Source organism: Carassius carassius, chromosome 33 (assembly GCF_963082965.1).
Source record: "Carassius carassius chromosome 33, fCarCar2.1, whole genome shotgun sequence".
NCBI lineage: Eukaryota > Metazoa > Chordata > Actinopteri > Cypriniformes > Cyprinidae > Carassius > Carassius carassius.
Window position 1 is genome coordinate 21694972 of NC_081787.1, and position 27410 is coordinate 21722381.

The 27410-nt window shown below is 39.8% G+C and overlaps 1 protein-coding gene across 1 annotated transcript; it reads left to right on the forward strand.

The window, feature by feature from the left end:
- On the forward strand, nucleotides 1-26828 carry LOC132113967 (fibroblast growth factor 18-like). The gene is made up of 5 exons (XM_059522061.1): nucleotides 1-665; nucleotides 21144-21183; nucleotides 22022-22199; nucleotides 24673-24779; nucleotides 25721-26828. The coding sequence occupies exons 1-5, from the start codon at nucleotides 634-636 to the stop codon at nucleotides 25988-25990; spliced, it is 627 nt and encodes a 208-aa protein (XP_059378044.1). The 5' UTR covers nucleotides 1-633; the 3' UTR covers nucleotides 25991-26828.
- The last annotated feature ends 582 nt before the right edge of the window (nucleotides 26829-27410 follow it).

Consider the following 27410-nt stretch of genomic DNA (forward strand, 5'->3'; position numbering starts at 1 on the left):
TCTGACCTGGACCTCGCCGCCGTCTCTCCGGCGCAGCAGCCATGACCGAGCACGCTCCACGGTACCCGGAGTCCAGCTCGCCGCCGCTGCGTCTTCATCGCTCCATCCCCGTCCAGGTGCTCTGCCTCCCGCGGCGCGTCATTTCGCCCGCAGCTGATCAGCATTGACACGAACTCTCATGCGTGCGGATGCACTCTACGGAGTTTTAATCGTTATCTGTGGAAGGACATTACCGGCAGGAAAAGTTACGCTCGGACTGCTTGGAAAACACTGGGCACAAACCGTTTGCTGGCTGTCGAAAAGTTTTTATGAGCGGAAACGACGAATAGGTGTGGGTCGCGTTTGAACTTCGTTTCACCTGTTCCTCAGACTCCGGAGGTTTACGCTTCGCCCCGCCTCCTGCCCGTTACCGACCGTGCACCACGACCATCCGTGTCGGCGTCGGCGGCGCGCTCACACCCCGTTGACCCCTTGCCGCCCATTGAAGGAAAAAAGATGCAGTCCACCCGCGCCAGCGGGAACATCCGCGGACCCTCCATTCATACGGATTAAACAAACCGGACGGACGTGAAGCTGTGACCCCGAGAGCCGTTTCGCAATCGCGCACGGAGCCACACGGACGCGAAGGAAGCGATGTGGGCCTTTCTCTCCACGGTGGCTGTCTTGTAAGTCATTTGTGAATGAACTCATACAGAATGACTATTAAATGAATCGTTACCTAAGTTGTAATACATAAATTTTTAATCAAAAGCAGTCTGTGTTCACACTCTTCACTGACGTGACAAACTCCAAGTCTTGCATATATAATGCCCTCATGACATCACCCCTCTGGGTTGCCATGGACACAGATGTCAATCACACCCAGCTCAGGTAAGGCCATGTCCAATGAAAACAGGTCACTCCAAAGGTGTGTCTGCCACTCTCCATATTTTCTTTTATTTTTTGTTGTGCACACATGGCAGTCATCTTGAGATGGTTATCATTCCTTTCCCAAATTGCGGATGGGACCAAAGGGCCTCTGATAATCCACTCTGGCCAGAATCCCGACGCTCCCCCGGGCAGACAGAGAGGCTGTCTGGTCCTGTCCCACCAAATTACTAATAATAACACCCAAGGCTGGTTGTTGTAGCAGGCATGGAGCTGGCACCTTATCTGCTGTCTGGATAGAGCGGAGCGCATGTGACCTTCTCAGACAGGAAACTGTAGTTTAGAGACAGAAAAACATCAAAAGGAGTTTTAAAATTCTCAGACAGTTGTGCAGAATTAGCCAGGAATTGTGCAAGTGAGACTAGATCATGTTTGCCGACTTGTTCTCAAGGCTGGTATCATTACAGGCAGATTCACTTCATCTGATAATAATCTAAATTAGTGGTTCAGGGTCTGGTGAAACAGAAGATGACAGTGGACGCAGATGTCTTGAAGTCTTATTTTCCTGTGTCAGGTACGCTAGAGGTTATTTATTTGTGATGAGGTGAAGATACATTGGTTGACATTTATCAGACATGTTTCATTCAAAAATTTTCTCAGAGGTGCACATGTGGTTTAGTCACTTGCTCAAGGCCAAAGTGAAAAGCAGTAGACATTAGTGCACTCATGCAATCAGGAAAGAGATTTCCAAACCATATGCTCTACAAGAAGAAAGATGAAATGCATTGAATTGACACCATATACAAATCAATCAACTTCTAATGGCTAAAATCAAGTTATGCCCTAAAATCTGAAGTTGTGAATAGTGATTATTACAATGTAATTAATGTGAAATTTACTAGCAATTACGACAGTCAATTATTATAGTTTTATATTATAGTTAGTTTATCTCACAATTATGACTTTTCTTGTCAGAATTGCAGGTTTTTCTGAGTTTGTCTCACAATGTTGAGTTTATATCTCACACTTCTAAGAAAAAAAGTCAGAATTGTGAGATTTTAAACAAACTTGTGAGGAAAAAGTCGGAATTGTGAGATAAAAACACAAACTGCTCAACCACCATGGTTTTTCTGATACATCTGGTGTCAAAGGAAGTCCTACTGGTTTTTACCGATAGGAGATGCATAGATGCAAAACAGGTTTGAAATTATTAATGTGAACTTTAACAGGAGTGAAAATCTAGGAAAAGATATTCCCATATCAAGACATACAGTCACCTTGAATGAGTGCAGTAGAAACGAGGCTTTTACTGTCACGTGTAACATGAGTGAAGCACACAGACGGGATTTTCTGTTCCTGTAGATCTTTCAGAGAACATTAATTTTGAGCGTCGACCCGACTCGCAGCACCTTCAGTCCTGACTGCATTTCTCTTCCCTTCCCTGCACTGCTATATTGTTGGCCAGCGGTGTAAATTGTGCTTGAAGGGTGTGCGGGGTGATTTGGGATATGACTCCACCTCGCTGCGCTCAACTCTACACATGAACGCCTTCAGGAATCGTTCGGTCTCAGGTTTGATGATGTCATCACCCTGCTTGTTTTGGCCGCTGACAATAGTGCTCAGTAGAGTAAAGCTTGCAGCTACTTTCTTTCTCTCTTTCTCTCTCTCTTTCCCCTTTCCCCCACCTTTCTCTCTCTCTCCGGCAGACCGCAGGCTCGTTGCGGTTTGGGAGGGATACGGAGAATCCGAGGTTGCAGCTGAAGTAGTTTTTTTGGGGGGATTTTCTTTCCCTTTTCCCCTCACTCGCTCTCTCTCTCTCTCTGTGAAACACTACTGTTTTAACAGCTGAGAGTTCTTACGGGACCCAGAGCCAGTCTCACCTGTGCAGCCAGGGTTTGGCAGCTACACCAACCATACATGCACAGATCCGCAGCCAACTTGTGCTGATCTGCGGCCAGCATGCACAGATTTGCAGTTTGCATGTGCAAATTTGCAGCCTGCATACAGTGTGTGCAGAGCCACTGTGCATGCATGACCTCAGAGAAACACATGCACACTAATGCACATCAGTCAAAATTACAACACGTGTCTATAGTACACACAAAGATGCCATCAAAGCTCATAAAGCACTAAATATACTCAACAACATTCATAAGGCCTTATTAATGGTCACATAAATTGCTTGACAAGCACTGAAACTGGAAGCATTTTTAATGACTATTAGCCATTGTATAGATAAATGTTTCAGTTTGGATACAATTCCATTCAAAAGTTTGGGTTCAGTAAGATTTGTTTTGTTTATTTTGATTAAAGAAATTAATACTTTTATTTCACAAGGATGCATTAAATTAATCAAAAGTGACAGTAAATTACATTTTAACACAGATTCACATAAAAACTGTTATTTTAAATAGCATTTCACATTATTACTGTTTTTCTGATCCAAAAAAAAAAAAAATACAGACTTGTTTCAAAAACATTGCAAAATATCTCCTGACCCCAAACTTTTGTACTGTATTGTATCTTCATTTGTATAAACAGCTTCATATATATTCACATCAGAAATGCAGACAGCGTAAATCAGAGCACAACGGGTATGCATGGATTAAAAAAACAAGACACACAGGTGTTTATGTGAGCACATGCACACACACATAAATACAGATGAGAATCTGGTCAGCACATGCACATCTGCTCAGTTATGGCACGAGGTGTGTGGCCGTTCGGGGACTCAGGTACAAAGGGTCAAAGCACAGGTGTGTGTCAGCCAGACGGGGGAAGTCTATGCCTTTTAGCAACAGGATACACAGCGTCTCTGTTCCATTTACACTGTAAACGTGATACCAAGAACACAGACAAACATGCATGCTTGTGAACATATTGGGCCAGTATGAGTGGGGAAAAAAGGACCTCGATCTGTTATGAAGAAAGATGCCCATTTTACATTTTCCTACATCTTGTTTCTCTTGATGTGGAGGAGTTTAGTAATGGAGGAAAATGTTTTGAGAGTGCGGTGACACCTGCATTTAATGACTTGTTTTATGTGCTGCATGAATGCCAGGAAATGATAGAACAGAATGGCAGATCATCTCCAAGAAACTGATTGATTGGAATAGTTTATAGATTATTCAGCATCAAGGGTTTTTTCTAGTTAATATGACTAACTAAACCATCTGGTTGTGAAACCCATCCAAAGTAGTAACTTTTTCCCCTAATCACTCTGGAACTGCAGGGATATGATATAAATAACTTGTATGGCATAAAAACAACAAATAAATATCATATAGGCCTACACTGTAAGGTCATATCCTATAAAATGAAATAACTTATTCATCACAGCTCAGGGTTTGGGATTATGGCTGTATCCAACATCAGACACTTTCCTATTATATAGTTGGCAAAACAAAGTAGTATGTTCGAATTCACAGTATTCATAAAACAGTAGGCAAAAGTCTTTTTTGCTGAAATTGTGAAGTGCACATCTAATGGACACATTACGGTCCCATGAGGCCATGGGAGAGGATTTGTGAACAGCAGTAAAGCAATGCAACTCACGCTGGCAGGTCACATGACAGTGACATGACGAATGTTGTAAGTCCAAATTACATTACTACACATATTTGCTCCAAATAGATTTTTTTAACAGTTGCAAAGTAATTGCTTATTCAGAAGAAGTACCCGTTTAGAGAGTATATGATTTCAGACGCAGCCCATATGCGCATCTTGTTGTCATCAATCAATCAGTGTTGTCATTTTGCAGTTCCACACTCATTAGTCACATGGCATGAATGGCTCAGCGGATTAGCTCACACAACCTGTATGCAAAATTAACCTGGATGCTTTATTCAATCTCTGAGTGGTCAAAGGTTAAAATGGTCATATCATGGAAAACATAACTTAATGGGAACATTCAAAAAAACATTCTTCTTACTACAGTAGAAATACAGCAGTACTCAGAGGTTAGTCCATCATGACAGATGTAATTTACACACAATCTCTAAAGACTGGCACATTTATCTTACAGTCTTCCTCCAAGGGGTTTATTCTTTTGTGGTAGTTTATCAGAATACAGACAAGTATCATCAGACAGACTATGACTGTAAATCACGTTTTTGTAGTTAAAGGGGTCATATGATGCGATTTCTAGTTGTCTTTTCTCTTTGGAGTGTTACAAGCTCTTGGTGCAGAAGATCTCTCGAGTTGCAAAGACTAAAAGACTCAAACCCAAAGAGATATTCTTTATCAAAGTTAAGTCAACCACGACCCCCTAAAATGGCTCCTTGTAACACGCTTCCACAAGTCTATGTCACGATATGGGAAGATTTGCATAGCGCTGCCCAAATGTTCACACAAAGAAATAAGGCGTAACGTTACTGCTGGTGCCATGTTGTGGAGAAATTGTGTTTTTCATTGTGAAAGCGAAAATTCTTTGTTTGGCCTTCCAAAAGAGGACACAACTAGAAATCAGTGGATAAGCTGTATTTACAACACCCTTCTGGAACAGTTCAATCCAAATATGTGTGCAACGCATTTTACGGAGAATGAGGACAGTTTCCTGTGAGAGTAGCTTGCAACATGGTGTTTTATTAACAAATTTCAGGCAGGACGACACGCAGATAATCAATGTGGCCAATTCACTCTCAATAACCACACCATCCATCCAACCACCTCAAGAGACAACCACGCACAGATAATCAATGCAGCCAATTCACCATCAGTAATCACATCACCTATCCAACCCAGCACGAGACAGAACCACTATAAATAATCATAGCAGCCTTACCTTCATTCTCTCTAGTCCTTCAGCATCTCTCCACCAGCGACTCCTCACCGTCGACCAATTCTGGATGGGAGCATTCAGTGTTCGGGCTGATGCAGAGCTCGGAGCCCTTACCCTGGGCAGCACACCAAATACACATATTATTGTTCTCGCTTTATTATCTGCAAGACAAACTCATGAATCCGGTGTCTGTTTCTATAATGTGAGCCATTTCCATATTTGCAAGGACAGTCTGTTACTTCTGACTCACAGTCTGTAAGCATGTATACATATGTAAAGGATCTGCCACTGATTTAGTTTTAAGCAGTGTAGAGCAGAGCTTGTTGTTTGTCATTTGTCTGATCACAAATGCACACATGGTATTATGTTTACACAGTGCGAGACTCAATCCAACGCCTAACAAGACTGTGTAAGTCATTATAATTAGTATTTATGTCATCACTGGATACTCGTTTAAAATGGGTTTTATTGTTTTTGTCTTGTTGTGCTGGGACACACGTCATCCACGAGTATGGTCACACGCTTGAGGCATTCGGCCAATCACAATGCACTGGATAGCTGGCCAATCAGAGCACACCTCGCTTTTCAGACAGATGAGCTTTGTAAAAAACGTGTTTCTGAAAGGTCGAGCATAGAGGAGAAGCAATAATGTGCATTATATGGAAAATAAGATTTTTTAAACCTTAAACCACATAAACACATTTCATTACACCAAATACACCAAATAATATTATTTTTAGCAACATCATATGACCCCTTTTAGTGTACAGCAGTGGTGAACATGGGAACATGGGAAATGTGTTTTTTGTACATTGTGCAGCTATTATAGGGTGTGTGTGTGTGTTCCTGTGGTTTGTTGTTTAATGTAGGGAGAGTTATATATATATATATATATATATATATATATATATATATATATATATATATATATATATATATATATATATATATTAAATGAGCTTTTTTGTATTTAACATTTTTTATTTTACAGTTGTATAAATGTTTTAATTTCAGTTTTATTTAGTACATTACCTTAAAGTATATAAAATGGAGATTTTTTAATATTAGTTTTTTAAATATTTCATTTCTGTAAACATTTGTTTTATTTCAAGTATAAAAAAAAATTGTTCATGGTTTTAGTTTTAGTTAACTAAAATAATCCTGTCCACTAGCTTGTATTGTACCTGGAGCATTCCTGTAATTGTGATGCAGTACGATTGAACGCGAAGCATTATGAGTGCATGTGTATGTTAAGTGTGTGTTGACAGACATGATGAAGAGTGTGTGTGTGTGTGTGTGTGTGTGTGTGTGTGTTTGGTTGCAGCTGTCAGCTGGTTAGATGCTTCCTTCTCTCTCTCTCTCTCTCTCTCTCTCTCTCTCTCTCTCTCTCTCTTCATAGCTGAGGCAGTGTGGGGGAGTCATTCATTCTCTATTTCCAGACAGGGAAACAAGAGAGAGGAAGGGAGAGAAAGAGCAAGGGATTAAAAATGACAAGATGAGAAACACTCTCAATTCCTTTCATATCTCCTCCATTCCTGTCTTTTTTCCCCTCTGGCATGTTTTCCTCTGTTTTCGGCGTCTCCACTGACCTCGACGGTGATTTCATTTGCGAGGTGAATTTTTGGGATGTAAACAAGTGATGGTCCGCAGCTGAATCATCCGGAATAAATCAAAAACTACCGTCTTATCGCGACTGGCGGAATATTAATGTCGAAAAGAGCCGCAATTCTCACCCATCCTAAATGTCAACCGGAGGAAACCTCATTGACTGGGAATCTCACAGAATGAGCTCAGTGATTCGCTGTTACATCAGGTGTCGGAGAACATTTCTGCAATAGATCATGTCAGAGTCACTGGAATCGTCTTCTGAAATCATAAGACATTCTTTCCGGGTGTCTCTGAATAATCATATACACACAAGACTAATGCGGTAAAAGATGAAGCGTTTCATTTCTGCATCACCAAACTGAATCACAAACTTATTAATAAAAAATAAAGGTTTCCAAACACTCCATTGGTCTTCCATTGATTGGACAAACTCAGGCCAATGGCTTACTAATAATTTACTTACATCAAAAATCATGTTTTTTATTTGCATCGATATTTCAATGAAGAACCCTAAACATCCATGGAATCTTTCCATTGCAGGTTCTTTTTAGTGTAAAAAAAAAAAGGTTATTGACATTATAGTATTATACTGTTTTTGTAAGAATCAAATTGGTTCTTTTAAGAACTGTTAACAAGGCACTTTTGGAACCAAAAATAGTTTTTCAATCACACTGCTATGCAAACTCCCTTAAGGAAACTTTAAGAATTTACAGCCAATTTATAATCATACTAGTAGTTTGCTTAAAAATCAACTATAATCGAGGACATTTCTGACAAGTGTCAAAAAGCATTTAGGCCTCACTAGTATAACAAACTTGTCCACACACCCACATGCTCATGATTTCAGACATTCGGTCATAGGGAGGTCGCGGGGTCACTGGCGAGACGATAAGGAGAAAGTGATGTGTTCCGCTGTTTTTACACCCACACTCTCGCCTTCTCAATGAGTGTCATCACACTGAACACACCCACACCACCCAGAAAGAGAGAAAGAGATTTCCCTGAAACATTTGCCAAGAGTGCGGAAAGGAAACAGGAAGGGAAAGATAAGTTGTAAGTTGGTTTAATTAAAAGTGTCTGCTACATGACTAAATGTAAATGTAAATGCAAATGTAATGACTGAGAGATTAACAAATAAATGTTCCTCAGCCTGATGATCATATTTCTTCAATCAGATGACAAAAGGCATGTAGTAGATGCCTTCTCAACTTTCCCTTCTCAGGTTCTCAACTCTGGCCCTCGAGATCCACTTTCCTACAGAGTTTAGCTCCAAACTTGATCAAACTCACCTGTCTGTAACTTTGCAGAAATCCTGAAGACCTTGGTGAGCTTGGTGTGTTTGATAGGGTTGGAGCTAAACTCTGCAGAAAAGTGGACCTTGCAGGCCAGGGTTGAGAACCCCTGTGTGCAACTGCAAAGTTTTGATCTCATTGATCATAAAGAGTGCTTAAAAATTTGAATATCAGCAGGTTTATAAGGGGTAATATCTCCCAGACAGCAGTGAAATTAATGAAAGAAACAGGACATCTTTGCTGGAGACTGCAATAGTCAAAGATCTCAATACAAACCCACTATGAATCAAATGTGTCCAAGATTAAATGATCTGAGATGATTTTATAGTTCCATACACGGACTGTATGAATCATTTCTGTCTAGTTTTATTTCTCATAAGGAGGAAATTTAAGAAACTGCATTGTGTACAAAAGACAATAGTGTCATTATTCAGCTCAATTTAGTTCAATGTTGATACAATTTATTTTAATGATGCACCAAACTCATGCCAAATGATTGATCAGACGTCGCTTTTTGGGGGAGCTCAGAGTGTCTCACAGTGTTGAATCAGCTGACAAATGTTTTACTTTTTGTTGTCTCTGCATATTAGCCTGGGATAGGAGGAAGTGTTTTTACATCAGAAAAATTGCACACCTCATCTTCAAGCGTCTCTGAGCAGAAATGAAATCTGTTCCTCTACTGGTTTCTAATGTTTAAATCTGCAGCAGGCGTTAGTCCCATAGGGGCCTGTGGTCTCCTCATTGGCTGTCATAACATCGGACTTTTCACACTGACTTATGTTGAGCAGACGCACTGATCCGTCCTGCAGGCCTGTTCGATTTCAAAGTCACAGTCCCCTGCCAGAGCAGGGCCTGTGGTGATGGAGAAGTTTACCGTGGGCCTTTCAGCTGCAGCGCTGCCCTCATCTACTTGCTCTTACACGCTTAAAATCTTACTCACACCCACGGCCTTCAAAGTTTCCATGAAAATGTGAGTTATGCTTCAAATGTCAGGTTTTTCCCTTTTCCAACAACATGTGGCAATTAAAACAAGGGGAAGTAGTTAAGAATCATCATTCAATTAAAATTTGTATAATCTATTTTCTAAATACATTACCAATTTATCTGTGCATGTTTCTTTCTTCTTTTTTTATGTTTTAACCTTGAAATGTTCGAGTTTGAGCCAGTTAACAAAAATATATTCTAAGTCAAGGCAAGTCACCTTTATTTATATAGCGCTTTAAACAAAAAAGATTGCGTCAAAGAAACTGTGTCAATAATGCAAAATGACAGTTAAAGGCAGTTCATCATTGAAATCAGTATGAGTCTAAGGACATTTTGTTAACGTTGTTATTAATGGGATAGCTCACGGAAAAATGAAAATTACCCCATGATTTACTCACCCTCAAGCCATCCTAGGTTTATAATACTTTCTTCTTTCAGATGAGTGCAATGAAATTATATATATATATATATATATATATATATATATATATATATATATATATATATATATATATATATAAAATGTTCTGGTTCTTCCAAGCTTTATCAAGGCAGTGAAGGGGGGTCAAGATTTTGAAGCCCAAAAAAGTGTATCCATTCATCATAAAAGTACTCCATATGGCTCCGAGGGGTTAAGAAAGGCCTTTTTTTTAAGTGCATCAATGCATTTTTGTAAGAAAAATATCCATATTAAAAATGTTATAAAACAATCTCTAGCTTATGCTATCTGTTGTACGCGCATTCAAGAGAGTGTTGTTCCTGCGGATGATGTTGGACATAGGTGTATAGTGTAAGCTCTGGTGAGAAGTGTTGAATGTGACTTGAGCTATGTTGAAGCATCCCAGATATACACACAAACGCACCATTTAAAGACTAATAAAATATATGGCTTAAACAATTCACTTCTTCACATAGTTTTCCTTTGCTGTAAACAAAACTTGGTCCTAGTGAGACTAGCATATTCTCACCGGAGCTTACACTACGCCTACATCCAACATCACGCTGGAACATCACTCTCTCGTGAACACACGTACGACAGCTAATGGACGCTATTATGGTTTACAGTTTTAAATATCTATATTCTTATTACAAAAACACATCGTTTCACTCCAGAAGGACTTTATTAACCCCCTGGAGCTGTGTGGAGCACTTTTTCATGATGGATGGATGCACTTTTTTGGGCATTAAAATCTCAAAAGCTTGGAAGATTCAAGATATTGCATTCTAATGTGAGGCAATTCATGTGAAAGAAGAAAATCATATATACCTAGGATGGCTTGAGGATATAGGAGTAAATCATGGGGGCATTTTCATTTTTGGGTGAACTATGCCTTTAAATTATTAAAACGCTATTTCCGAATGTTGTCTTAACATCCAGTTTTTTAAATGTTTTAGAACTGTTTGAATTTTTTGGTTATGAAAATGTTAGAGAAAACATTAAGGAGATGTTAAATTTATTTTTTTTCACTTAGCAATTATTATGCAAACATTACTTTTGAACTCTCTGAACATTTTGAAAAAGTAGTAAGTAGTAGCCTATGAAAAATATACAGATGAACAGTCAACTAAAATATAAAATATATATATATATATGTTCCACAAACAATTAATAAATAACTTTTTTTGTGATACTGTTGAGAATGTTATTAAAGACCAGGTAACTTTTAATGAACATTTTATCAACACTACTGGAAGAATGATTGTTCATAACTTGTCATAACTGGATCTTCCAGCAAAAATGACACATGGTGACTCATGCAGGACTCCAATCATTTAATCTGCTGAAACCCCGCCCTTATCTGAATGCCACACCCACATCTTAACGTTCAATCAACAAATGATGCTAAGAAGTTTTTGCTTTTTCCAAAATGGATGTTTTTCAGAAAGCGGACTGTTATGATGTGTTTCTAGTTATTAAAATTCTAGCTTTTTCATATTTTAATTTTTAAAAAAATGTATGTACATTAATTACACTATATTTTGTGTTATATAACATTAGTATTAAATCATATAAAACACTTGCCGCTGTCACTGTGCAAATGTTTTTAACACAGTAGCTGAGGGAGTGATGGCACACCACAATACGGAGAAAAAAAAAGAGCTGTTACTTCATCCGCTTCGTTGCGACTTATTTTAAAGGGCACCAATTATGCAAAAACCACTTTTATATGGTGTATAGACATAAATGTGTGTTGGCAGTGTGTGAATGCAACTTTCAATGATAAATGCTGTTTGTCTTCACTATAGAGCTTTTAAAGGGGTCATATGAAGCGATTTCAAGTTTTCCTTACTTCTCGGAGTGTTACAAGCTGTTTGCGCATAGATAAGATCTTAAAAGTCACAAAGACTAAAGTCTCAAACCCAAAGAGATATTCTTTATAAAAGGTTAAGACTCATTCAAGCCCTCCTAAAAACGGCTCATTTAAACACGCCCCCAAATGTCTATGTCACTGTTTGCGAAGATTTGCATAACACTGCCCAAATGTTCACTCAAAGAAAGAAGGCGTAACTTTGATTCTGGCTGTAGTATTTTTGCTATCGCCGCCATGTCGTGAAAACGCTATAGGTTTCGTTGCGAAAGCGAAACTACTTTGGCTTTCCTAAAGAGGACACAACTAGAAATCAGAGGTTAAGTTGTATTTACAACACTGCTCCAGAACAGTCCAACCCAAATATTATATGTGTGCAGTGCATTTTACGGAGGACTGCTTCCTGAACCAGTAGCCTACAATGTGTCTGTGCACAAAGGCTGTTTCTATAAAGTTGGGCAATTCCAAGTTTGCAAGGACTGTCTGGCGCTTCTGACTCAGCCTGTAAGTATGTTTACAAATGTAAAAAATTTGCCACTGCAACCCTCTACATTGCGAGTAAAACACTCGCATATGCGACCTAATCTTCCTTCTGGCTACTAAATGATGTCTAATATTAGCCAATGGCTAATAAATTCTCAGATTTTACACGCCAGTGTGTTAGTTGGAGGCTAAGTATAAGTTTACCACAGATATATTTTCCCTCGCGAACACTCAGCTCTCTGTCAGGCGATCTGTGCTTTTTTTCTCAATGGATGCGCAACACACCTGCATTTAAATGTACCGTAAATTTTATTTTCCTGTCAAAATAACGGCATTCCTATGGAAGTCTTCAGCTTTCAAGAACTACCGGGATTTACGGTGGTGGGTGGAATTAATGCGGGAGCAGCAGCTCATTTGCATTTAAAAATACAGATACGCAAAACAGTGTGTTTCTGCTTCAAATCAAAATAGGCTTTTTCAAAATTATATAATAAATGATCTCTGGGGTAGTTTGAGCTGAAACTTCACAGACACATTCTGGGGACACCTAGTCTTATTTTGTATCTTGTGAAAAGGGGCATAATCGGTGCTGTTTAAGTTACCTACACAGCAGCCAATTCTGATTGGTCGATGACATTTCTGTTGTTTTTTGTAATATCCCTGTTGACTTTTTTTCTTTTTCTTTTTTTATGGCACTATATTAGTTTAATATCTGTTAAATTCCTTTTGAACAATTTTTCTTCTCACATTGTAAAATAATTTAACTCAAATAATTATTTATATTCCTGTAATTTTACAGTTAAAAATTGTACATTTAAATTTATATTTTTTGGAAGTAAAAAAGAACAAGTCATTTTATAATTTATAGTGAAAACGTTGCAACGTGATCTCATGAGAATCCGTGTGTATTTTTACGTTAAATGTGGTTCTACCACACGTACATTTACTTATGTTTTCATGCACATAAAAACGTACAACTTAGACGTATTTATAGCAGTAAAACGTACAAATACTTACGTGTTAGCAGCTAAAAAAACGTAAATAATCTAACGTAAAGTGTGAATTTATATGAATTCCCATGTATTAATATAAAAATCGTGGCTTTAATGATTCAGCTAAATCAGTTGTATTTAATTGTCATATCAATAAATGTTTTTATTGAATTTATTGAAAGCAGTTTACTCATCTACTTAATAGGAAATAACATTTCTGTGCATGCTGCAAACCATAGATACACAAAAGCACAGCATAAAATTACATATCACATCCATTTTATTTGTTTGCTGTACTCCATATCTTTAGAATCCAGATGTTTGCAAGGAACATATCCATATCAATCGATCTTCATCTTCATTCTCAGCAACAGCGTCCGTCACAGTCAAAGCCCGCGCTCGTTATGATTCGAATTTGAAAATAGCGCCAGTGCGCCACAGGAACGTTACGACATGGTTTACGGCACTAATATCGAACTCTCATTGGTTCTCACATAATTCGTCACAGATTGCGACATGTCGTGTTTCAGTTGATAGACATTAGTGATGGGAAGTTCGATTCTTTTCCGCGAACCGGTTCTTTCGGACGGTTCGATTCAATAAACCGGTTGAAAAAAACGGTTCACCGGTTCTTTTACGCTCGACGTAATGACGTCATTAGCGATGACGTAATGGCATCACGTCTATCAAACATTCAAATATATAAAGTCAGTAATCATAACTTTAGTCATTTAAAAACCTCATAATCATGAAAAGTTTACAATTAAGTTTTGCAACAACACACCCAAATACAGTAACAGCAATAATGTGCATATGAGGATTTAAGTCTTGAAGATATAAAGTAAATAAATTAGGTGTCATCAGTGCAGAAACCACTACATAAACCATTGCGATGTATTTGTTATTAAATGAACTTACGTTTCCCCAGAATGCCCCTTCATTCAAGCCCTCGGTTTACCCGCGCTCATAACATTAGCACAGAATCAGTTTAGAATCAAATACCAAAAGAATCAGTTCGGTTCAGACGCGCTGTGAGTCAGTCGGCTTCACTCTGAATCACACATGCGCAGTATCATCAGCTCCTCTGTTCTCAAAACGGACACGTCCGAAAGAAACGGTCCCCTTACATAGGTCACTTCGATGCTGCGGTGACGTCACCATGTATGGGAACACCTTCGGTGTGACGAATGTCTGAAGCCCTATACCATCCCGCCAATCTTATTGGCCAAATAGCGCGTGGCACCGCCCAGCATGCGTAAGCATATATATACCTGTAAATGCCGCGCGCCATTTACCTCAGATTTCATTCCTTCAGTACGAAGCGAATCTTCTGTGCCCTATTATCTCGCGTTCTCAGCGATCATCTACGAGCAGTATACTCCTCTCCGCGGACGCGATGAGTCAACGAAAGGTAGGAGCCGTATGATGGGTTATGACGAGGAGGCACTTATGAGAGGTTCGTTGCAGCCTCTCTACAGGTTCTCTCCTTGATAGCCTATGGCTACAGTAAAATATGCATACACTTCCCCTGTGCACTAACGCCAATAGGAAGTATCCGCGCTTTGGAGTGTATTTCTTAAGTCGCCTCGCGTCTAACCCCCACCGTTTTGCTTCTGCGGTCGCCGAGGCCCCGCACGAGGTGTTGGTTAGGGGCGATATGTGCGGCTTGACTATGAATACAGTGATGCACTGGAGTTCCATGTGCTCGCTCTCCCCCACTCGAGTGCGTTAATCAACAGTTTTGCTCTTCAAATGGTGGATTACGGCTCACACAGCCGCCGCGTTTTCGCTAGCGGCTTGGCCCGATGTTATCTAGTTGGATTGAATCCTGCCGTGGATACGCTTTAGGATTATATACAACGAAACGCAGCGAGTTTGACGCACACGCTTTTCTTCATGTTAATATGCCAGGGACTATGCCCTTCACTGAGAGTGCTGTTAGACTGCTAATGCACATCTACCCTCTCACTGCAGTCCCCATACTCTAACTTTGACTGTCTCGCAGCAAGGGCACCTCGAGCGTCATTGAACTGAGCTATCATTCGCGCGCCCCCTCAGACACTCTGTACAATCCAGTCTTCAGAGTTTGAGGGACGGCGCGGAGGCTGGCAAAGATGGCCAGCGTATGACGGTTCACACAGCCGCCGCGTTCTCGCTAGCGGCGTGGCCCGATGTTTATCTTGTTGGATTAAATCCTGCCGTGGATACGCTTCAGGATTATACACAACGAAACGCAGCGAGTTTGATGCATGCGTTTTTCCTTCATGTTCTCTAACTTTGACTGTCTCGCAGCAAAGGCACCTCGAGCGTCATTGAACGGAGCTATCATTCGCGCGCCCCCTCAGACACTCTGCACAATCCAGCCTTCAGAGTTTGAGGGACGGCGCGGAGGCTGGCAAATATGGCCAGCGTATGGCGGTTCACACAGCCGTCGCGTTCTCGCTAGCGGCGTGGCCCGATGTTTATCTTGTTGGATTAAATCCTGCCGTGGATACGCTTCAGGATTATACACAACGAAACGCAGCGAGTTTGACGCATGCGTTTTCCTTAATGTTTGCCAGGGACTGTGCCCTCCACCAGAGAGTGCTGTTGGATTGCTATGCACATCTAACCCTCTCACTGCAGTCCCGACACTCTACATTGTCTGCCTCGCAGCAAACGGTGCTTCGAGCAGCATTGGATTGAGCTGTAATGCCAAACGTTCCCTCAGACACTCTGCGCAATCCAGCTTTCAGAATTCGAGGGGCGATTCAAGGGTCCTGCACAGACGACCCATTTATGACGGCTCGCACAGCCGCCGTTTTTCGCTAGCGGCAAAGCCCGATGGTCAATCTGTTGGCCTAATTCCTGCCGTGGACACGTTTCAGGATTATACACAACGAGACGCAACGGCTCTTATACATACACTTCCCCTGTGCACGAACGCCACGAGCTTTTCGTGCCCGGACATTTTAACATGTATGACAGCGTTGCAGGAAGCGGAAATTTTGAGACCGCTAGTATGGTCTCGGGCCGTGTGTGAACGCTTGCCCGACATTTCTCTATGGGTGTTACGCACGATTTGTCACGGATACACCATTCAGTTTCAATAAGGCCCGCCTCCTTTCCGCAGAATTCTTTCCACGGTGGCAAAGCCGATGGAAATAGCGGTGCTGCGACAGGAGATGTCAACTCTGCTGAGCAAAGGGGCTATAGAGGAAGTACACCCCTCTCAGATGGAGGCGGGGTTTTTTACAGCCGTCATTTTGTGGTAAAAAAAAAAAAAAAAAACACGGCGGATTACGACCCATTCTGGATTTACACCATCTGAATCTTGCACTCAGGCTGAGGAAATTCAAGATTTTAATGATCATCAGGAGACTCAGGAAGTTCCTCAGATTCGCTTTAGAGAGCAAAGCGTATCAGTACTTCTCAAAGTGCATGGATGGATCTCTGGCCCCGTTGCGGCCCCAGGGCGTTCGTGTTTGAACTATTTTAGGCGATTGGCTGGTGTTTAGCGCAATCGCAGACTCAAGCACACTCTCATGGGGATCTTGTGCTGAATCATTTAACAGCCTGGGCTTACGCATGGAATGTTTCACCCCGTTGTCTCCGCATCGGACGATTCCGGTGACACGGCGATGTGTGATGTCGCTAAAACTATGTATGTCAACCGAATTCTCCTGACCGGAGTCCGGCTGGGGATTTGCGCTTCCCGAGAGACTGTCACGACGGATGCGTCTTTGACCGACTGGGGAGCTGTTTGTCAAGGGAGTTGGCACATAAACAGGTTGGAATGACTGGCTGTTTTTCTGGCTCTCCAGTATTTCTCGAATCTGCTGATCGGCCGTCATGTGCTGCTCAGATCAGACAAAACAGCGGTTGTGTCATACCTGAATCATCAGAGAGGATTATGCTCTCGCCCCCTGTGCAGGCTGGCAAAACATGTTCTTTGTTTTCAGAACTAAATTCTATCGATCCGAGCTGTTCATGTCCCCGGACGTTGGACTTTGGAGCGAATTTGCTATCCAGGCAGACTCTGGAGCAAGCGGAGTGGGGATTGCACCCCCAAACGGTGAGTCTCCTATGGCAGATTTTCGGGGAAGCGAAGTGGAATTGTTTGCGTCAAACACGACTACGCATTACCCGATTTGGTTCTCCCTATGCCCTCCAGCACCCCTGGGCTTGGATGCATTAGCCCACAACTGGCCCAGGACCAGTTTGTATGCGTTTCCCCCCAATCTGTCTGATTTTGGCGGTATTATGCAGAATACGGGTGGACAGGGTGGAACAGCTGCTGCTGGTGGCTCTGCGGTGGCACACACACAGCCGTGGTTTGTGGATCTGATCAATCTGTTAGCGGGCTCTCCATGGGAGATTCCCCTCAGACAGGATTTATTATCACAAGCACAGGGACTGATTTGGCACCCGAGGCCAGATCTATGGAATCTGTGGGCGTGGCCTCTGAGCGGAGTGAGTTCATATGTCCCGGTCTTTCTGCTGAAACTACCGAGACTATACTGAATTCTAGAGCAGCTTCTACGAGACACTTATATGCTTTCAAGTGGAGACTGTTTACGGCCTGGTGTGAAACTCATAATATGGATCCAGTTTACTGCCCAGTGGCGTCAGTACTGGATTTCCTTCAGGAACGTTTTTCGGATGGAGTGACACCAGCTACCCTAAGGTTCACGTGGCAGCCATTCAGCTTACCACGAATATATAAATGGTGCCTCAGTGGGCCGTCATCCACTGTTTCTCATTCATACAGGGTGCACGACGGCTGAGGCCTTTCCGCCCCGTTCGGGTTCCTTCATGGATTTTCCATTGTGTTGCATGGTTTATCAGGGCATCTGTTTGAGCCCTTGGAATTTGTTCCGGATAAATCCTGACTTTTATAGCACAGACCCTATGGAAGTGTTGTTGTGCTCTGTGGAAGTGTTGTCCCTAGGTCGCATCTATCCCTTTCGCTTTCAGCAGGTGGTCCTGGAGGCTTTTTCTCCTGCTGCGGCGGAGTCTGGGGATCTAAGTCTTTGCCCTGTGAGAGCGTTAAAGACTTATGTGGATCGTACTGCCCCATGGCGTGAGTCTGACCAGCTGTTTGTCTGTTTTGGACATAAGAATAAGGCCATGCAGTTACGAAACAGCGCATGTCCCATTGACTGGTGGAGGCTATTTCCTTGGCCTATGAGGCGCGCGGGCTCGCTTCGCCCTTAGGAGTAAAAGGTCATTCCACGAGAGCAGTGGCTTCTTCTCAAGCCTTTCTCAGTGGATCTTCTATGGATGATATCTGTGCTGCGGCAGGCTGGTCCTCACCGAGCACTTTTATCAGGTCTTACAGTCTGGATGTGAGGATGGCTCCTGGCTCCCGGGTTCTCTCCGCTTGAGCAGATGCTTCCTTGGATCCAAGCTATCAGGTACGTCAGGCGTGATGGTATAGCGTTCCCATACGTGGTGACATCACCGCAGCATCGAAGTGACCTATGAAAGGGAACATCTCGGTTACGTATGTAACCTTGGTTCCCTGAATAGGGAACGAGATGCTGCGGTTCTGGCCGTGCCATACCTTGATAGCTTTCTTCTTCTTCTTCGTCATGAAATCTGAGGTAAATGGCGCGGCACCAGGTATATATATGCTTACGCATGCTGGGCGGTGCCACGCGCTATTTGGCCAATAAGATTGGCGGGATGGTATAGGGCTTCAGACATTCGTCACACCGAAGGTGTTCCCATACGTGGTGACGTCACCGCAGCATCTCGTTCCCTATTCAGGGAACCAAGGTTACATACGTAACCGAGATGTTTTGGTTCAGTGTACTGATGATCCGAAAACCGATGCAACCGGTTCTTGACTCTAGAACGAGAATCACTCTAACCGGCACGTGCTGCAGTTCAGTATAATCAGCTGCTCTACTCGTGTTCATGTTCTGTTTACTACAAACTCAATTTGTGAATGTGTCATCATTAACTATAAATACAGTACACATATTTCATAAATTATCCCTTATTCCTATTAAACATAGAGTCTTTAGAGTTCTTAATTATTGTCCAACTTCCCTGAAACCCCCTCTGGCCTATACATAATCTACAATATACAGATTAGAAACATTCATCTTAAAAAAAAATAATAATAATAAAAATGTATATAGATCTTTTATCACACTTTCCGAAATACTTTACATGCATGCGCAGTAGCATCAGTTCATCGGTTCTCAAATCGGACCCGTCCGAAAGAAACGGTTTTCGTTCAGTGTACTGGTGATCCGAAAACCGATGCAACCGGTTCTTGACTCGAGAACGAGAATCAGCTCATCGGTTCTAGAATCGGACGTTTCCGACAGAAACGATTCTCAGTTCAGTGTACTGGTGATCCGAAAACCGATGCAACCGGTTCTTGACTCGAGAAGGAGAACTGCTCCAGCAGTGGGCGTGTTCGTTCGTTATCTGGCTCGGCTCGGTGTTCATCTTCAGTTCGGTCTTCACAGCAGTTCAGTCAGTGTACTGTTTGAGTAAATGAATTACTCTGGGATATTTGTTTATTCTGACTCAGAGGGAGTGTCAGTCACGTTAAAAAGTTAACATCTTAAGTAATTTGTGGATTAATGCTTATTGGAGACGTGAACCGTTTCAAACGATTCAGTTCGATTTGGTGAACTGGTTCAACCGGTTCACTAAGAAGAGCCGGTTAAATTGAACGATTCGTTCACGAATCGGACATCACTAATAGACATTTGAAATCAGTACTGCTACTGCGCCAGTGCGCCTTTACGGAGAGAAGACAGATTTATAATTTCACGGATTAATAAATTAAATTCTGCTCTGTACCCTATAAAAACTATTACCTCCAGAGAGGACTGCGACTGGAACTCATTATCATTTGAACTACTTTTGGTTCCACTTTTGATATTTTTTCGCAAAAAAATAAATGATTAACGTTATGTTTGTTTGTCTGTTATTTGTTTATTTATAACAGTAACGTTATGTAGTTTTAAGAAATGGTTATGGGTAGGTTTAGGGGTAGGTGTAAGATTAACGTAAGTGGCTCAAAATAACGTTTTAATGTTATATTTTTACTAAAATTGTGTTTTATTATGTTTTATTCTTTTAACATTCTGTATAAAATGGGTAGGTTTAGGTTCGGGTGAGGTATAGGGATCTTACATTTATCAAAAAAAAATTATAAAAAGGGAAAATATACATAAATATTAAAAAAATTAATCCGATACGCATTGAAAAGCAGCTTCATGAGCAAATTTCTATGGATAACTGACTGGTCAGAGAACACGTACTATCTGTACGTATTTGAGGTTGTTTTTACGTAAATTTCGATACGTATCGAACCTGTAATTACGTGTAGATAAAACGTAAATGACACTGTAAATACGTAAAGGCACATACGTATTGGACAGTTTTAATTTACGTCTAAATATGTACGTTTTGATTGTGAGATCAGGCTGTGAAAACATAAAATTGACATTCCCAGAATTCCATGTGACACTTCGCATTTGATGGTTTTTCATTAAAACAACTATTTATTTTCTCTGTAAATTTCACATTTCACAGTCTATCTGCATTTCAGGTAGGATGAATAAACCGTTTCGGCCTGATATAAGACTCCTGTTGAGAATTTTATTTTATTTTTATAATGAGCATCTAACTGTACATAATCCTTTACATAAACTATAATACTTATACTGGAGGATAAGTCAAGCTCTTAAGATGTCCATTTTAACTTCACATTCCCCGTAGACCTGATCAATCAGCAGGGCTTTGGGATGCTGGGTGGATTTGTTTTTGTTATCATGGTAACACACACCTGACCGTGATTGCTCTTTCTCTGGCTCCTCAGGTATATCCAGATGATGCTGGTCATGTGCAATCCTCTACAGGTGAGTAACCTGAAATCAAAATAACCCATTCACTGGACATTACTGGTCTTACTGTGCATGATTCAGTCTGTTCATGTTATTTCAAATATGTTATCTTCATAATCCTACATGAAAATAGTCTGACATAATTAATGAGGTAACAGTTTACAAGGTTCCATTAGATAGCAATAGTTCATGCATTAGCTAGCATGAGCTATGAGAAATGCATGAGAAATACATTTTTACAGCATTCATTAATCTGTTAATGTTAAAAACAGTTCAGTTGCTGTCTTAAATATTTAAGTATAATCAACTAGGTTTAACAAGTCATTTTAATTTAACAATCGTGAAATTTCATATAACTTCATATAACAAAAACTTGAAGATTTCGAACTGATTACATTGAAAAACATAAGTTGCAAATTTTAACAATTTTGTTGTTTGTCCATGTCAGTTCTCAGTGCTTTAACTTATTTTAATATAAAATTTTTGATTTTATAAAAATAAAAAAGAATAATAAAAACAAAATATTTTTTAAATAAAAAAATATATAGATAATATCAAATGTGAATACATTAAAAAAAAAAAAAAAAAAAAAAGGTTACTGTTAGTATATGTGTAAAAGCTCTGGAGGCTAAACATGACCAGCAGTAGATCATCCAAAATCCATTGCAAACTCACTTTCTGATCTGAAGTATCTGCTTTAACAATAAACACCATAAATTCAATCTAGGCTAACCACATTGATTTTTTTGGTAGTGATGAGTTCAGAAATGGTTTTCACAGTGAGTTCACTTCAGAAACATTTCAGAATACAAGGGGAAATAAAGACTGGATGTGTGTGGTCTGTTGCCTGCAGGTGTTTGGAGTGGACGGGGTGAATTTCAGCGTGCACGTGGAGAATCAGACTCATGCACGAGACGCCATGAGCCGGCGACATCATCGCGTGTACCAGCTTTACAGCCGCACCAGTGGGAAACACGTCCAGGTGTTCGGACGCAAAATCAGCGCCCAAGGAGAGGACGGAGACAAATATGGTAACAACAACACACACAAACACTCGAGAAAGACCACCCACAAACACACAGGAAACAGAAAAAGTAGAAGAAAAAGACTCTGCTACTGCTAATACAGTGATTCAGACAGAGAGGAAAAGATGTCAGTGAATTCTGTTGAAACTCCAAGAGAACAAGTTTATTGTGATATACATCATTGCAGTAATACTAAACTACTAATATCATAGGTTTTAGCCATATCATCATAATTACCAGTTCCAATATCTACCAAACAATTGCACATTTTCTGTTTTCAAAATAATGAATTTTGAGTATTAATGAATGAAAATGTCTCCATCAGCCACCCTGAGCTTTAGATAAAAGTATTCTGTATCTTCGTTTACTCCTTTCTCCCCCCTTCTGTTTATCCATCCATCCCCTCTCCTCCTCTTAATGGCCTTGGATGGGTTTCAGAAGCATCCAATCATTGGACGTGAGAGTTGAAAGTGGATATCTGCACTCACACCTAATAATGGGCCTGTTTTATTGAGGGGGTGAATCTCACAAAAACATCCAAAATGCAAAAAAAGGGCAAAAAATTGCGCCCCCCCCCCCCCAAAAAAACAACAACAACAACATATGTTTATTTATATTTTATTACTATAGTAGGGTTATTATAGTTTATTACAACTAAATTGAAAACAATAAAAATATTCATAGTTTGGAATAAAATATTTAATAAAATAAAAATTAAATGTAAAAAACTTAAAATGATTTATACAGCTAATTTCCAAAGTAACATTTATCATTTCCATTTTATAAAATAGCTAAGCTATAAATAAAAATGAACATATAATATTGACATAAAACAACAACAACAGTAATAATAATTAAAAAAATAAAAAAAAATTACTAAAAGTTTAACTAAAATTAAAATGACAATGGGAAGTACAAAACTAATATGTCAGAATGCAACTGAATGAGAATATCTCCCGAAATGGGATTAATTCTCATACATATAACATTAGAATTCTGAAGATCTTAATGGTCCTAAAACTGGCTTCGTTTTATTTGTATAAGATACAATTTCTTACACATTTCCCACAAGAACCTATGACCTGGACATGAACTTGACAGGTTTTCTGAGATTCACCCTCATAATTCTTTCATTCTTTATTGTGAAAATATTATTCTGAAAGCTTCCAGAGAGCTTGAGGTTTTGTGGTAGACTCTCCTCATCAGAATATAAAGGGAAGAGAAAGACGGGGAGATGGGAAGGGGGTGAGGATGAATGTATTTACACAGCCAGTGAGGGATGTCTGATGAGGAGAGATTGGAGGACGACAAAGAGGTTATTGATCTCTGGTGACCCCTGCGCTCATAAAGGTCACGCTAGAGCCATTTTAGAGCTTCAACTGCCATATCCTGAAACACACACACACACACACACACACACAGGCTGAATGACCTCACTGAAGGCTGACAATAAACTGTATCTGGAGGCTTTTAAAATGCACTGACAGAGAGGTGGTTCAGAATGGCATATTAAAACTCGTATCATTTCTGCAGCATATATGATGCATATTATAAATCCGATTCACCCACCATTGCCAAAATGTATCCCACAATGCAATGCACTCCTTTCCACCTTCCATTCTCAAGATGAAGAATGAACCGGAAATAAGGCACATTGTTTCTCTCATTGTCTGATTGGGAAACATTAATACATTTGGATATAAATTTGGATATAATAAAATAAGTCATATTTACTTGCTATTTGGATGCCAAATAAAAAAAATAAAAAAATGTAATGAAGTCATGTGACAAATATATAGCACATATACATTTTATATATTTTATAATAATATGATTACAAGTTAGGTAAAACAACTACAAATCATATTTCTGTTTGTTTCCCCAACAACTTAATTTTTTTTTTAAGAGCCAGAATTTCTACAGTATTGAATATATGAGGGAATTTACAAATTGTGATTATAGACCTGGAAAAGTCATGAGGATTAATAAAACATTAAAAAATATCTATACATTTTTATAGTTCCATCATCCGTTAAAAAGATGATCAGGTAGAAACTGCAATTCTGAGCTAATAACTATAATAATGATAAACATGAACTACTGAAAAATTCTTGAAACGTGCAATTATGAACTGAAATTATTTTAATATATTACCAGAAGTCGTTACAGCAGAAGTACTAGACATACTCTAAATAAAGGAAATCTGTATAAAAACAGAAAAGATACTGGTATATGTTGATTTCATAGGCACTTAGGCAGTACACAGTACATACAACAATACAGTAAGCAGTACACTAGTGAATAATTCATAGCCACATGAGCAAACATGAGTGTGATGGCTATCTAGCTTTGTCAACTGCTGATGTTATTTATATAGAGCTTAATTTGGCTTTAAACCATCATTTACGTCAATACAAAACCAGAGCTCATGGAGATATTTTAGTAACGTCTGTCCGTCTCTCTCCTGTCTCTTCATAAGCCCAGCTCGTAGTGGAGGCAGACACCTTCGGCAGCCAGGTGCGAATCCGAGGGAAGGAAACCAATTATTACCTGTGTATGAACCGCAGAGGGAAACTCGTAGGCAAGGTGAACTTCACTGCTGACTTCTTTCACTTTCTTTCTTTCCCGTATCACCTATTAAAACAAAGTTGAAGCAGGACATAAATACAGAACTCGCCACATCTTAGAAGTAACAATTTCTGTCTTCTGTGGAACATATTTAGATGTTTTGAAGAATGGTGGTACCAACCAGTGCTATCATGTTCCACTGAGTTCCAGAATATGGACAAAAATGCTGTGTTCCACAGAAGTCAGTCAGTCAGTCATACAGGTTTAGAAATAACACGAGGGGGGATACAAGATGCAGATTTCTCATTGTTAGGTGGTCTATCCCATTAAAATAATACAAAATAAGTTTCTTGGCAACAATATTTTATCAAATGCTTTAAAATGAAGTAAAACAGTTCAACTAATTCCTATTTATTCAACATATGTGTGAATTTTAAAAGTGTGATTTGTAGAGTCATGGACATTTTTATAATGCTTATTAATTTTCTAGTCATGACAAGTGCTAAAATAATTTGCGGGAAAATTGCTGTCTGAAACCTGTGAAATTAAGGAATTAGATTATTATTATTTTAATTATTTAAATATATTAGCACTCAGTTTTTGTACACTAAAAGTTTGATAACCAGCAACTTTGTCAATACAACAGATGTAACAAAAAATGCACTGTAAGAAAAAATACTTATGTATAATAACAGTTTAAAGACATTTTGAAACACAATGTAATGTGTAATTCAAAACATTAGTAAATCACCTGTGAAAAAGCAATATGTATTTTTTCTTGATGTTAACACAGTACTTTGTGTCCCATTTTAAAGACTTTATCTTGTATCTCAGCCTACACATTTGTGACTATTAGTCCATGCTTGAGGTCTTTAATAAATGCATCAACCATGTAATGTTTGTGGTCAAACTAACACATTTGTCTCTGTGTGTGCACATGGACATTTATGTCTCCCCAGAAGGCCAGCAATCGTAGTGCAGACTGCGTCTTCATCGAGATGGTTCTGGAAAACAACTACACAGCACTAATGTCAGCACGCCATAATGGGTGGTATGTGGGCTTTACCAAAAGAGGGCGCCCTCGACGTGGTCCCCAAACACTTCCCAACCAGCAGGATGTCCACTTCATGAAGCGCTTCCCACCCGGAGAGCAGCCGGATTTAACGCCGTTCCGCTTCACTACGGTCAGCAAGAGGAGCAAGAAAGTCCGTGCGGCGCGACCACGCTAAAGCTGACACTGGTGTCCCACTGCTAACGTTTACATGAGGACGAGGAATAAACAAAAAGACAGTCCCAGTGAAAATGACACTGCTAATGCGAAGCCCGACTGTCTTGTCTTATTTGAACAGACCATCACTTTATATTCAAGTGGGTTGGACCTCTACAACCCTAATAATAATAATAGCTAATTTACACCAGAGCTGTGGTTAAGACAGCTTACTTCAGACATGGAGATGACTAACCAAAGCAAACACAAGCAAACGTCTGGCCCAGCGGACGGAGGAGGGAGCGTTAGGCTGCACATCTAACAAGCAGCCCACAATGAAGACACAAAACAAAACACAAGCGAATTGGCCTGTAGACGGCGACTGTGTGGCAATTTTCCTAAGACAAGACTCGGACGGGATCCCGCCTAAGGGAGAGGAGCAGAAATCTCTGAACCTGCAGAAGATAGATGCACAGAAATGGACTCTGGTTAGAAACTCAGAAGTCATAAAGGTTACCGTTATATGAGAGCTCCTTGGGTAAGACCTGCCTTAAAGGATACGCTCAGACAAAAATGAAAAATCGGGCATTGTTTGCTCACCTCATGTTGCTCCCAACACACGTGTGGTTATTTTTCACACTACAGTTCATAGTTAACATCCGTCAAGCTCTCGAATGGTTTAAAAAAATAAAATAAATAAATTGTTCATACGACACATGCATTATATTCCAGGTCATACAAATCATGCAACAGCTTTAAGTTATTATTAATTATTATAGCTTAATATAATATAATTTATAGTTATTACTATATAAATTACTATATTTAATCTTTTATGTCTTTTGCATCAGTGACATATACATACATATATGTACATACATATATATATATATATATATACATATATATATATATATATATATATATATATATATATATATATATATATATAGACTTCAGAAGACTTGTAGTGCACTAGTCATATGGACTGCAGTTGAAGTGTATTTTATTGTTTGTTTGTTTTTTAACGCTTGACAGACTCACTGTGAACTGTAAATGTGAGATGAGTAAATAATGACCGAGTATTAATTTTTGGCTGAACTATTCATTTGAAGCTAATGAATGTAATGCTGTATAAGTGTGTGTGCATGTGAGTGCAATGGCATATTTCAGGTTGCATTAAAGACCGTGAGGGATATAATCATACATGACTTATTGATGGATGGACAAGATTTACCGGAACTGGAATGTAAAATATAATAATAAATAAACTCTCTTAAAGCTGCACCAAATATAAACTAAACGACCAAAGACAAGTGGCAACCAATGACAGAGACAACCTGAACAGCTCTGATCCCACGAGAGCACGGGACGGGTCACCACGAAATGACACGAGGAGCAACTTTCCTGTTTGGATTTTAATGTGGAATGCTGCTACTGGG